This window comes from Strix uralensis, chromosome Z (genome assembly GCF_047716275.1).
Source record: "Strix uralensis isolate ZFMK-TIS-50842 chromosome Z, bStrUra1, whole genome shotgun sequence".
Classification (NCBI taxonomy): Eukaryota; Metazoa; Chordata; class Aves; order Strigiformes; family Strigidae; genus Strix; species Strix uralensis.
In genome coordinates this window covers 34,010,225-34,024,134 of record NC_134012.1, presented here as the reverse complement: position 1 = coordinate 34,024,134, position 13,910 = coordinate 34,010,225, and the positions used below count along the sequence as shown (strand labels likewise).

Here is a 13,910-nt window from a genome sequence, read left to right as displayed (position 1 = left end):
TTCAAGTCTGTTATAAAAATCTACCTTGCTTCCTTCATTTATGTGTGGCAGCTGTAACTAACAAGAAGATCTCCTCATTCTCTGACCCAGAAGACTTTTTGTCTGCTCAAAACATGAGTATGCTTTTGCTTTAAGGATTGAATGGTTTTATTGTCTAATGTCTTCTTCACAAGGTCTTGCCATGCCATTTTCCTTTGGTTATGAAGCTTCTGTGTGCTTTTTTTCCTCCACTGATGTAAAAACACTTTACAAAGGAAGGTCTGTTATCTTCATTTTATAAATGAGTCAAATGAATCACAGAGGTAAAAATATGCTAGCTAAGAACATTCAGCTGACCAGTAACAGAGCTAAGAATAAAATCCAGATCTCTTGACCCCAATCCAAAGTACGCTGGATCACTCTGCTTTAATCCATTGAAATCACTAAAGTGAATGACTTGTTAAGTTGCTACTCAGTACAAGAAAGAACAACAGAAACAGGCATTTAAATTGAAATACAAGCTGCTGGTTGTGTACCTGAAATACTGATTGACTAGACGGTAAGTCAAATCAAGAGCACAACCCAAAAGACCTTTGTCTATTTTACTTTTGTGCCATGGGTGGCACAGGTGGAAGTTTTCTTCCTAAATATCAGTTATGTGTGTAAATCTTTGTTGTTGTCTATGCCTCATGTTTGGTAAAATGGGTTAAGATGATAACCCATCTTCCACTCACCCAGCCAAGAGTACTTGTCTTGGCTATTTACATCATTCTCAACGTATAAATTACATAACTCCTTGCACCTAAGTGTGCTTTGAGCATACCTGGTATTCACTGAAACCACTGAGGTTAACACAGCATGTAGAAGGCATGATGCTTGATTTGCCTAATAATGTCTGGGAGAGCTGCCTCGGACTGAAGGTGCTCAGTCCAAATCGCTTGCCATTTCTGTTGAAGTTTGGGTCAGACAGAAAGAGAGACAAGAGACAGCTTTATTTTATAGTCTGACAATTAGAGAGTTGAGTACGTGATGCACATGTGATTCAATAGTCTGAACCCAGGAACATCTCTGTATGTCAGCTAATGACTCCTAAATAAGATGCAATAAGCCATCACAGGAAGACAATGAGATGGCTTATTGGTACCCAGTTGTGATAAGAGAGAGGAGGTGAGGCTGGAAGCCAGATTCCTCAAACCCTACCTCAGGCTGTAAAGGCAGGCATTGGTTTGTTGCTATCCTATTGGCTCATGTTGAATAAATTCAACATGCTTGGGGAGGAGTGGCTGGAGAGCTGTCAGTCAGAGAGGGACCTGGGGGTGTTGATTGACAGCCGGCTGAACATGAGCCAGCAGTGTGCCCAGGTGGCCAAGAAGGCCAATGGCATCCTGGCTTGTATCAGAAAGAGCATGGCAAGCAGGGACAGGGAAGTGATTTTACCCCTGTACTCAGCACTGGTGAGGCTGCACCTCGATGACTGTGTTCAGTTTTGGGCCCCTCACTACAAAAAAGGACATTGAATTACTCGAGCGTGTCCAGAGAAGGGCAATGAAGCTGGTGAAGGGTCTGGAGCACAGGTCGTACGAGGAGCAGCTGAGGGAACTGGGGTTGTTTAGTCTGGAGAAGAGGAGGCTGAGTGGAGACCTCATCACCCTCTACAACTACCTGAAAGGAGGTTGCAGAGAGCTGGGGATGAGTCTCTTTAACTAACTGATAAGAGACAGGACAAGAGGGAATGGCCTCAAGTTGCACCAGGGAAGGTTTAGACTGGATATTAGGAAGTATTTCTTTACAGAACGGGTTGTTAGGTGTTGGAATGGGCTGCCCAGGGCAGTGGTGGAGTCCCCATCCCTGGAGGTGTTTAAGAGTCAGGTTGACATAGCGCTGAGGGATATGGTGTAGTTGGGATCTGTCAGTGTTAGGTTAATGGTTGGACTAGATGATCTTCAAGGTCCTTTCCAACCTAGATGATTCTGTGATTCTGTGAAATTCAACAGTAGTTGCGTATGGCTATTTTTCCAAGTCCATTCTACACCCTTATGCCTAGGGCCTTCTCTCAAAATACAAGAGATGTGGATTTAAATTCCTGCAGGAGAAAATTGAAGCAAGGTCTCTCATTGCTGGGGAGGGTGCCCTGCCATGGGTATAGTGGGAGAGAGAAATGAAACAAGAGAATGAAAAATAAAAATAAAAATAAAACAAAGGCTGGTGCCACCTGTCCTTTCAAAAGGATGTCCCCTTCAGGCAGCTGTGTTTGATTACACAGCTAAAGTGTCCAAATGTTGGTGTGGCTTCTCAGTGGTGAACTAAAGGCAGCAATAAGATCAAAACTATGTTCTGTGGATAAAGTTGGATTTTAAACACATTGTTCCCCTCAGAATTCCCTTATAGCTGCATGTCTGGCATGCTGGCTATTTTGAAACACATTTCCACTCATCAAGCTAAGATGTCTACTTGTATTTTGGATTCTGCTTCAGTCTCCATTCTACACTTGACATTTTCAGAAAAGTACCTCATAAAAGAATTCTGGGTATAAAGACTAGGTGAAGTCAAATGACATTGGCTGTTGGCAAGTTACCTAAATTTTACCATATTTTACAGAAATATGCATGAAAAAGGCTTGCAGGTGAACCCTGAAGAGTTAGTGGAATTCTATTAAAATCAACATAGAATTAGCATTGCAAAGGTGACTTATTGATGCCTAGGTGTGATGAAAGAAGAGGTGGAGCCTGAAACAAACATATCAAGACAGCTGACAGTTTATGCTCTTTATTTTAAAGCAGGTGGATGACCACCATTTATAAAATACAGCAAAATAAATTCTTTCAGTCAGATGCAAAAAATTGATGTCTCTTCAAACAACAGACTGGCTCGGTGTTGGTATGCCATCATAATCATCTGAGTAGTGCTGATACTGGTCAGTAAGAAGAGGCTGATGTAACTCATCCTTATTTTTCTTGACACGTACAACACATGCAGCAGCAGCAAAGATAATTGCAACAAGAACCAGTGCAGTCACTATTGCAATAGTTATCATCTCTGTGACACGGAGAGCCCGACCTACAAGTAGGAAAGCAAAAGGGAAAGTTATTAAAAGTAAATGTCAAGTATATGGATAAACATCAGAGGGGCAGACCAAAGCCCAGTATCTGCCATTATTCAGTGAGTCATGAAGTAGAAATAGTTTAAATTTTAGTTCATAATATTTGTTCCAAAATGTGAGAAAATTTCAGTCTCTCTTGCTACACTCTAAAAACAGTCCTGGATCTTTCTTCTGCTATCTGGTTTGTGAAGGATTTGCCTTCTCTGTAGTGATTTAATGGAGGCATATGATATAGGAATAAGGACCTTCTGAAAGGTTTAGATCCAAATGAGAACTTCTCCAAAAAACTGCAGTGGATAACAGGAGCTTCATGCAGGAACAATCTATATTCAATATCTATTTAGGTGTACTAAATCCCAAACACAACTGATTTGGAAAGCCAGGCAAGAAAAGAGAAATAGACCTTTACAAAGGCATTAAATATTGTTTGTGAAATTTGAACCAACTTTGTTATATGATGCATAAACTTAAAGGGAAAAAGACATGATGAGAAAAAAAGAGGAAGCATCTAGGTTGGACAGTTTACCTGGCCACTCAACTTCGTAGCTGTATCCCAGGTTTTCTGGTGCAGTAACAAACATTTCATTATTGGTAACTGGAGGCCAGAAAGGCACCATATTGTACTGTCGGTTATGTCCAATAGGGGCATTCTCCAATGGATATGTTGAGATATCTGAATTTGAAAGTCAAATCACACTTCTGTAAATAAAATCAAAATAATTTGCCCTACTTCATTTTTTTCCCAACAGTGACTTGGGGTTTTGAGTACCTCAAGTTTTTTGTTCCTAACCTAAGTTCATCTAGAATGATTGGCTTTCCAGTGTGACTGATCCGGAATGGAGAGTTCTGCTCTGTGCAAAAGCAAGACTACTAATCTCAGGCTTTTAAGAGAAACCACCAGTAAATTGTAAAACTTTCTGCCTGTGTTGGGCTTTTCATTTCTTCTTGCATGGAAAAGGAGAAATATGTATCTATAGAGGACTTGAAAAACCTTTTTGCTACAATCTCGCTTTGTCTGAGTGTAGCAGTAATGAATAGGTTTCTCATGCAGTTCAGGAGGGCAGCTCATATGAACTCTAGTGGAGTAATGTTATGATAAATCAGGAGAAAGTCAGCTGAAGCAAAAAAAAAAAAAAAAAAAAAAATCATCTTTGTAAGATGATGCAAAAACTTGCAATAGGTCATGTAAGTACCACAAGGGGATGCAATTGCTCTCTGATAGTGGATGTGGGAAGAATACATGAGGCAGGTTGTGGAAGCTGCACAAAGAAGTCTCAGTTATGCACAGCAGCTGTCTTCTGTAGAAGAAGGAAGAGGGGCTGGATTGTCCTAAGAGGAATACAGTCATTGCTTTGTGCAGACTAACGTACAGACTTTAGGGTTACACAGAATTCTCCCCCCAGTTCACTGATGCCAATCTCCTTCCTTCTTTATTTCTTTTTTTCTTTGTAGTTCCTTCCTTCTGTCCTTCCTTCCTCCCTCTTCTTCACTTCCTCCCTTATTCTTTTTCTCTCTTCCATTTCAAGTTAAAGAAGCAAAGACAGCAACAGTGACCATCTTTTGAAAGGATATGGAAATGGCTATGGAATGCTGGTAATAAATCGCAAAGGTGGTCAAAATTAATCATGAGGGAGTGTACAGCATCTGATCTTGTTTGACAAGAAGAAACATAGATATTTACTCCACACAACAATGGAATGTCCATGAAGTATTTGGACCTTCCATGTTTACACCGTCTTTGCTCTGCAGAGCAATGTATTTGCACATTTTATTTTCTTGAATTGTGCCTGATATCTATGGCCAAGTACCTTCACAGTGATTTGAAAATGGATGTCAGTGGGGTGAGGAAGGGAGCTTACTTGTTATTACTCTGCCTTTGTTAACTATATTAACTGTTAAAATTCCGGTCCTCTCTCCTAAGCTTAGGGGCATCTTGCTGACCCATAAGAATCAGCTGAACTCCCGTGACTACAAAGACTGACAATCACCCATCCCACCTCTGTCCATGAGCACATCTTACCTGCAGAATACCTTCTCAGCCACTCATCAAAAACAGCATCTGTAAATGTGTGCAGGAGGACAAAAATTGGATCATTTGGTGATAAATGAGTTTGTCCTCCTGTCCCATTCAGAAATAGATGAGCCAAGTTGTGAAGACTTCGAACTGCTGGGTCGTATTTCCCTGAAGGATCACTGTACCCTGAATATGAAAACAAAGAACACAAAAAATCCCAGTGAAGATTTTGTTTGAAAGCTGCAGTCCCAGCTGGATACTTTTTTCTCTGAAAGGCTGTCATGTTGTGTTGCCTTGCTTAACATAAATAAGTAGCTCATTCTTTACCTACTAGCATTTGAGAAATGTCCCTAGCATGCATAATTTTCAGATTTAAATAGCTTTTACAAAAGAATGCTGAGAATGTGGAGTGCAAGGCTGCTAGGACCAAATCCAAAAAAGGCCAAAATAAACCACATCACAGCGTGAATTTAAAGGTATATATTTGGGACCTACATATCTTTCATCATAACTGAAATAGTTGCATGTATTTTCTAACTGCTGACTAAAGTGTGTATATGTTGTCATCTATCCTAATGAGTCAGCTGTTACATTTCCACACATAATTTCCATGTTTATTGCAAACACATCCCAGAAAGCTTCATATGCTCTGGCTTTTCAGTGAAAATGTTCTGTGTAACTGTTGGTGCCCAACACTTCGGAACCCCCATGTCAGATGTCAGGATCTGAAGCATCATGAAAACTTCTCCTGTTTCCAAGCATTGGCCAAACTTTTGAGAGAGGGGTCCTTATAATTAATTGGATAAAGCCATGTTTAGATACCTAGATATTGATAGCCCATTTGACAAATGTGGTAAGCATCCAAAACTTTCATATATACTTAAAAGATTGGTGCAGATTCTTGGTTTTGTTCTCCAAGAGAAAGAAAATGGAGCAGATGCTTCCCATCATAGGAATAATGCCTCTTCAAAAGTGCCAGAGGATCTATGGGAGATCTGGTGAGGATCTGAACTGTCACTTAGTAATCTTTTCTCATGAATCCTAGTCTTTCCTGTTAAAAACTCTGGATTATTAAAGTGAAGAAGCAGTTGGCAGGTTACTGGCTGAATAGCATGAATCATACCTTTAGGCTAGTTTCTGTGTTGGGGAGAGTGTGTTCAGATGCCGGTGACTGAAAATTTCATTTTAGATGTGTAAAGCTTAGAGAAGAATAGAGTTATATGTCCCAGAGAGAAGGACTAACATGTCTATCAGTAAAATCTGTACCGAACTCCATACCATCTCATAAAGCACTACCAAGGCTTACAATTTCTTTTGCTTTCTTTTTTTGGTTTTAATTCAGATACAAGAGTAACTGCTATGAGCACTTGTTTGCCTCCACAGGCAAGGGCTGTCTGTTTTCAGAAACGGCAACCTATTACTAGGTTGCAAGAACCTAATCTCATCTAGTTTCTACTTAGTATGCCAGTGACAGACTTTTGAGGCTTTTACACATTTAAAGAACTGACATAAGCTACAATTTGCCCAGAACTTACTTCCACTTAATAATAAGCTAATATTTAATGTTAAGATCAATGTCGTTAGTGTCCAATAGACTGTCTCCAGTCTCATACTTCCAACAGGAAAAATGCCTTGTCAAGGGAGTTGTTCCAGCTCCTTTTATCTGCTATGTTTACCTTCTACTGTGTTACGGAAACTATCTGTTGAATTGGAATAGAAAGGAGGAGTGTCAAATACACCAACTTCCAAACACTGTGCAACATCTTCAGGGTCTGGAAGACGTTGTACCATAGGCCGTGCAACATTTCCAGCAGGATTTCTTCGGATGGGACCACCCTCAGTGCCTGGGGGTAGAAGGAAGAGAGAGAATACAATACTGGTGCAAAACAGTAGGCCACAGAATGCATTCTTCTAATGACTGAACCATGAGGAAGAAAAAGTCCCTCACAAATTACACTTAAACTGTATGAATGGGTCAGTTCCTCATGTCAGGTAAAGAATTTGAATCTTCATGAGGTCCTGTGTGCTGGATTCTTTGCACCAGGATTTAAGAAAGCATCTAGAAATTTGTGGTTCTGTAAGTGCTTTGGGAAAATTTTCTATAGTTTTTCAATGTAATTTCTTGATGAGATTTAGGACAAAAGTTTTGAGGATGTTCTGATAGGGTAGATGAAGAAATGGCTATAGTTGATTATGTAGGCGACTAACACAATATTGTGTTTTTTCTCTATTTTTTCCCCTATTTCCATGAAGATGCTGAGTTGTGGCTTGAAGGTGATGAATATACAAGAATCTTGCTGGGATTGTTTAGCTCTTGTAGCTGAGCTAGATGTGTTATGATTCAATATTCTTCACATTCAAAACATGCTCAACATAGTTAACACAGGGATTTGTTAAATGTTCTCCTTTTAAGAGCAGAATGCCATGAAGATGATAAGTGGTATGCTTCCGCTAAAGAAATGACAGTGCCAGATTTAATTATTTATGGCACAGGAGATGAATAGATACTGCATAAGAAAGGAAGTCAAAGCATTCAGCTCTTCCTCTGTTACAAGCTCCTGGTCAAATTTTGAACTGCTTGATGCCTCAGTGCAAGACAGATGATAAGTATGTACTGTCTCAAAAGACTGATGCAGCTTGGATCAAGAATATTCAAAAAACACTTTAAGACTTTTTGGCTGGGAAAAAACATTGCCATGTAAAGTATTAATGTATTTTTTATTAAAAGGATTTTCTCTCCACATGCCTGCCAGCAGTCATACTTACTGTTACAGATGGTTCCCAAAGTTTCATAGTCTTCTATATTTTCACATAGCACTCGCCACTGAGAGAAGATTGAGTTCTGGCTGATAAGAGAGACATCAAAATTGCTTCTAGCTCCCATCAAGTCATCTGAGCAGATATCACAGGTGTTTTGCCCTGTTGCAAAGTTCCAGTAGGGCAGTCCAAAAGAGGGGTCCTGCAGCATGTTCTAAACCACATAAATCTGGTGTTAATATATGTGTGCCCCCAAACTGCTATAATATTTACTGCTAGCAGGATGTTATAAACAGTTCAATACATCTTACTAAGAGTCAGAATCCTGCCTCATGAAGGAGAGGATATCTATGAAAAATCAATGAAATATCTATAAAAGCTTTCAGTAGTTTTTCACATTGATGTTTTTGTTGGCCTTTGTTCAACAGAACAGATAGTTGGACTATTGAATTGAGTCATGGATCTCCCTCATTAATAAGACAGTACCTCTTCCATTAAACCATATTGTGAGTAGTAAAAAACATCACTTAATACTGATACTTCATTTTACCAAATATTTTTAAAGGCCTGTCAACAACAGCAGTGTTTGTAGCACACAGAATAACTAAGCCAACTGTGGAATGACTGAGCAGATGGAAAAGTAAGGAAAAGGGATACTGGCCCTTCAATTGTCACTGTTTGGTTCTAGTACAGACTGAAGTTGAACGTTTCTGGAGTGTGTACTGGTTTCCAATATTTATATACCAGAATGTGTTAACCAGCCAAATTAGCTTAACTGATGATGAAGCTTACTAACATAAGTAGGAATATATATTAAATCACCAAGATCTAGAACTGCTCAGGGCTTCCACGTAATGAAATGCCACTGATGTCAAATGTAAGTTTTTGAAGGGAGTTTGTTCCTCAGCCTGATGCATAGACATTGAAGCTAATGGAAACACTTGAAGTGATTTCAAAAACTATTTAATCCTTGAAAACTTAATTCTCTCTTCTTGAAGAAGGATGATGGTCCATAAAATAATATACTCCTTTTATGGATAGGTCTGCACAAGGAAAAGGAAACAAGGAATCACTGATTTATGGAACAGGATATAACAAAACATGGATTTCTCTAACCAGTATAACTAATTATACAAAGAAAATGTGATTCTAAACCCCCAAGATATCTCTGTAATACTTTGCTTTAGAATTTCTTCTGCTTTGATTAGTCTAACTTAGTCAAGAATGAGGGCCCTGATAGTAAAAATAGCACTGGCAATAACTTTTTTTTGGTCCAATAAAATGTTTTCTAAGGATGTATCTAGAATTTGTATCTATTTTTACAGGAGATTTTTTATGTAACTTTTATGTTTTCCATTACTCTGAATGAAATATTATTTTTAGCATCTCTGTAACAGTGACAGTCTAAAACCTAAATGTACTCTATTAAGTTTAGTATACCTAATGAGTTACTGAAATTGAAGCCGAATTATTTCAATGTGTAGAAAGAACTGCTATCATTTTTGCCTGTTGGAAGAAGTTCTTTAACTGTACAAAACATATCATGAACACATGGCTCAACATCAGTGTAGACTTTACCTGCATGTCTCTTTCAAGCTGCAGTAGATGGTACCTATGCCATGTGACAAAAGCTGGTCCCTCATGAGAGAAATCAATTCCTCCAAAACTCTGCTGCCCTGCACCAAGGAAAGTCTTCCTGACAGAATAATAATGAGACCACACAAAGTAGTTATAAATGGAGATATTCTCAAATTGTGGTGTGTTGCCATCTGGTCCAAATATTTCCTCACGTCTTCGTGTGGCAATAACAACGTCAGGATGGATTGTCACCTTGGCTTGGTGTAAGGCATTTACAAAACGCCTCCTTTCTTCTGCATTCAGATCCAAAAGATTCCTTCTGACTGTGAGGATACAGAAGAAGCAAGTTACTAAAGCAACAGGCACTCAAGTCTGATCTCACAAGACTAAGTTATTTTGCTCTTAATAATTCCAGGTAAGTCCCTTTTTCTTCAGGCATTCATCCATTTTTTATTGGGGCTATTCAGAAAGTACTGAGCATAAATAGAACATGTTATTTATTATCAGAAAGGTTGAGCTGAATAGAAATAAAGCCTAACTGCTTGCAGTTTTAGTACTTTTAGAAGTACTGTTACAGATTATCCAAAGACTGTCACACAAATCTTTCAGAACTTCATCCAATATACTTAAGGTTTCCTGTGGTAATACTTTACAAGAAAAGAATACTATATAGCAATTTAAATAATCAGAAACTCTACTGCTTCATACCTTGGTGAAAGAAGTACATTGTTTATGCTTGAACCTTTGTAGGAAAAATGGCAGATTCAGCACTAAATTGTGAATTGCACACAGTACATTTCTCTTCAATGTCATTACCTGCTATTATTATCAACAGCCATATACTAGTCCTTTTTAGCAGTATATCTCAAAAACATTAAAAAATATAATTGTCTATGTATGGACAGTGAAACAAGGAAGAAAATTGACTTGTTGAAATACCAGTATATCAGCAAGAGGAACAGAGTCCACATCACCTCAGTCCCAGTCCAGCACTCTTTCACTTGGACTGAGAAGATTTCAGGCTAAGTTTAGACTAAGACACAGGTAGAAGTCCTCACAGCTATTCTTCAACATTCACTGATTTTCATTATAAAAAATGCTGCAAAATCTATAATTGTCCAAATGAGTGATAGACTATGTTGATATGAGAAGCAACAGGTAGGTCTTCAGGATGAATCCATATGAAGAATAAAAGTGAATTAAATTTCACTATATAAAGTTAATTCAGTGGGAGATTTTTTGGCTTTATTGAAGTTTAGAGAAATACTTTTATGAAACATGAATTTCATCCAAGTATCCTGAAATGTGATTTTCATGCTATCAGTTGCAAAACTGAACAGATATGCTAACCCTGATCACTGAAGTGTTTTTTGTTGTTGATTTTAAGTAGCACACTAAAAATATCTAATTTTGATTTACATAAACATTTTAACCTTTCCTTTTTCAAAATATGTGTCTGATCCACAAGAAAAAATTTGGACTATTATTCAAGTTAAGCATGAATTTAGAAGATATGAAGACACTAAATTGCATTTTTACAGCAATTTTATATGGATATGCCAACAGTAATCCAATAATTATTTCTAAAGTGTGAGCAGCTGGGGCCAGCTCTGTGGATGGACAAAAGAGGTGACCTCCATGTGGAAACTCAAAGCACAATAAGAAGCTAATTTCCCCTTTTTAAACTCATGTGGTCATGCATGATAAATCTGATTTGCTTAGCATTTTACTGACTAGTAAAGGATTTAATAGGTGAGAAAAGTAAAAAATACTCTTGTATACCCTAGAAAATCAGCTAAAGCTGCTTTTTGTCTATCTCCAGATTTACTTCGCCAAATTTGTGTGTTAACATTTATTTCTTGGTTAATTTTCAGAGTTGTTTATCATCATTGTTAATGAGAACAGGCTAGAGCATCAGAGGGTGCAACCTGGTTTAGCAGATCCAATTCATGAGTCATACTTTCTGCTTTCTAGTTGGCTTCTTGGAGTTAAAAGGATGAATAAAATCCTAAGCTCTTTCTTACAGCCCTCAATAAGTTGTTTTTTAAGGAATCTTATTATTAAGATTTTGAATCGGTAAGCAGTTCTTTGTTAACCCTTGCTGGAACATGCACTCACATTCATGGAGTGTTTCTATCTGGTGAAAATAATGGCAGTGCTGATTTCTGTTTCTGCAAGAGGTACTGCACATTTGTGCTAGAGACCTGTTGTTTCTCATTGTTTCTCACATTTAGAGGATTATGGATTTTACAGGATTTCAATAACACCTTTAAACCTTCATTAATAAAGAATGAAATCTTTTTCATTCAGGTGGTTTTGACTTGAGAACAAGGATCTGTCCCCAAGCCTGCTTGTTTATTTCAATTTACCTACAATATTCAACATTTTTCCAGTTCCAGAAGGATTTCATAACTGTTCCAAAAAATTTTAGACATCTTTTTACTGCTATACTGGACTGAACTGAAACTGGAGAACTCCCAGAAAGGCCCACCAGCCCTGTGCTAATTTCTCTGAAGAGCTCATAGGCTTTTAAGGACATTGACAGAAACTAGGTAAGTAAAAATTTACAAGGCCAGGTATGTAGTTTAGAAATGTATTAAGGGATTTTGAATCAGAAGAACTGCTGTCACACTTAAAGTAGTCACAAGGTATTAAACATGATATCTAGATATGTCTTATTCCCAGACATACTCACAATACGCATACATGTCCATATGCATTGTTTTACTCTTAAATAATTCCAAAGAATACATTTTTTTCAATTTAGGTGTTCTATTCTTTAATGAACTTGGTCTTAAGCCTGCACTGACCACAGGTGTTGTTTCTTCCTTTTATAGGGTAGTAAATGTAAGTGCTTCGTACACAAACTGAACAACTCATTTAGCAGTTGCCTTAATAACCCGTATGACAACATACATTTCCTAAATAAATATGTGTCATTTTATATTTTAAAGAAAAGAAATATGCTAAGTACATTTAGAAACAAGCACTGCCACACAGGCAATTTTCATGTCATATTTCTGATGCTCTTACCTATATTGATTTGTTGGCTACAGGTAGGTCCACTCCAGCCGGGGCGACATGACCCACAGTTGTAACCAGAGAAGTTACCATTGCACCGGCAGGTTTGGTTGAAGAAGCGTATGGGCCATTGCTCACGGTCATCCCGCCCATCATGGATGTACTGTGGGCCATGGGGTCGTGAATCAACAGTCACCTGTACACACCGGCCCCTCCCTGTAGACACTCCACAGCGGTCAGTACCTGGCCCAAACACAGGGAAATAGTCTGGACAACACATGCCGCTCCTCAGGGACTCGACGGTAGCGCATTGGCGAGGGAACTGAGCTCCAGCTCGGCCAAGCATGCTAAGAAGTGGTGGCAGGGAAAGGACCAGCAACATGGGGAGCTGCATGATGGCAGACGCAGCAGAGGCAGCTTCTTCTGAGAGCCAGCTGTCCACGCACACTGACTTCTCTTCTCCTGCGGTGGGACACCCAGCTGCCTCTACAGAGACAGAGAAAAAGAGAAAGAGAGAGAAGAAGAGAAGATTAAAACCAAGTAGTACAAACCTCCAGGCTACCCCTTCTACCCCAGAAAGTGCCTCTGAACCCTGCACTTTGATACTCTTAACTGGAAAAGCAAACTCTGACTACAGACACTGAAGTTCTCTCATTATCTGCACAAAAGACAGTAACTACCTAGAGCTATATTTGCTCATTGACTTCTAAGTGCTTCCCAAATGTTCATTCACATTGTACATCTGCCAGTCAGATATACTTCACTACCACAAATTGCTAAAATCTAAGGCAGCAGATTTTTGAACCTTTTTTTCAACCCCCACCCCCCCCACCCTGTTCATGGTTTTCTACTCTGCATTCAACTAGTGTATCTTGTTCTTCACTCAGCAGTTTCCTTCTGTGTTCCCTTGCTGTTCGCTAAGGGCAGCTCCACCAGAAAGTGAAGCTACAATGCTTCATGCATTATACCTGTTCTCTTTCTGGTACCTCTCCTCTGCTGAGATCCTGTCTGTCTCTGCAAGCCCTACATCTGTGTCTAACCTGAAATAAGTGCTGCTAATTTCTCTCCTGGTTCAGTCTGCTTACTAATCCTTCTTCTACCAACACAGTATGGCTTGGCCTCTCTCTCCTTCTTCTATTAATCCCCTTTCTACTTCAGTGCATTTCCCTGGACTTTAAGTACTTGAACAGCACATGATTTCTTTCGTGCTTATCTCCTTGTGATTTTACAAGTTTTAGCAAAGGTCAGAGACAAATACTTGAATTCAAAACAGAACAACTGTGAAGTTGTGTGTTTTTTTTTTTTTTTTAATTACTTGCAAAGGAAGTTTCACTTGAAAACAGACAAAGAACACTGGGGAAATTCACATTTAACAGAGTTTTTTAAAAAAATAATTCTTCAAATGACATTTTCAAGGTCAGGCTGAAGTAAGTGACAAAGATACATTATTTAGAAAATGAA

At 38.7% G+C, this 13,910-nt stretch overlaps 1 protein-coding gene across 1 annotated transcript; it reads right to left on the bottom strand.

The window, feature by feature from the left end:
• Positions 1 to 2,830: 2,830 nt before the first annotated feature.
• Positions 2,831 to 13,483, bottom strand: TYRP1 (tyrosinase related protein 1). The gene is made up of 8 exons (XM_074855821.1): positions 13,418 to 13,483; positions 12,462 to 12,935; positions 9,429 to 9,751; positions 7,860 to 8,064; positions 6,770 to 6,937; positions 5,100 to 5,279; positions 3,606 to 3,752; positions 2,831 to 3,036 (listed from the first exon to the last, which is right to left on the bottom strand). The coding sequence occupies exons 2-8, from the start codon at positions 12,841 to 12,843 to the stop codon at positions 2,831 to 2,833; spliced, it is 1,611 nt and encodes a 536-aa protein (XP_074711922.1). The 5' UTR covers positions 12,844 to 12,935; positions 13,418 to 13,483.
• Between the last annotated feature and the right edge of the window lie 427 nt (positions 13,484 to 13,910).

Bases quoted from the DNA above. Each gene is read 5' to 3' on its own strand.
- TYRP1 (XM_074855821.1), bottom strand. From the start codon at position 12,843: ATGCAGCTCCCCATGTTGCTGGTCCTTTCCCTGCCACCACTTCTTAGC. The intron at 8,065-9,428 runs GTAAAGTCTACA...TATGTGGTTTAG, and splicing joins AGCTTGAAAGAGACATGCAG to AACATGCTGCAGGACCCCTC. The intron at 5,280-6,769 runs GTAAACATAGCA...TTTCATATTCAG, and splicing joins TTTCCGTAACACAGTAGAAG to GGTACAGTGATCCTTCAGGG.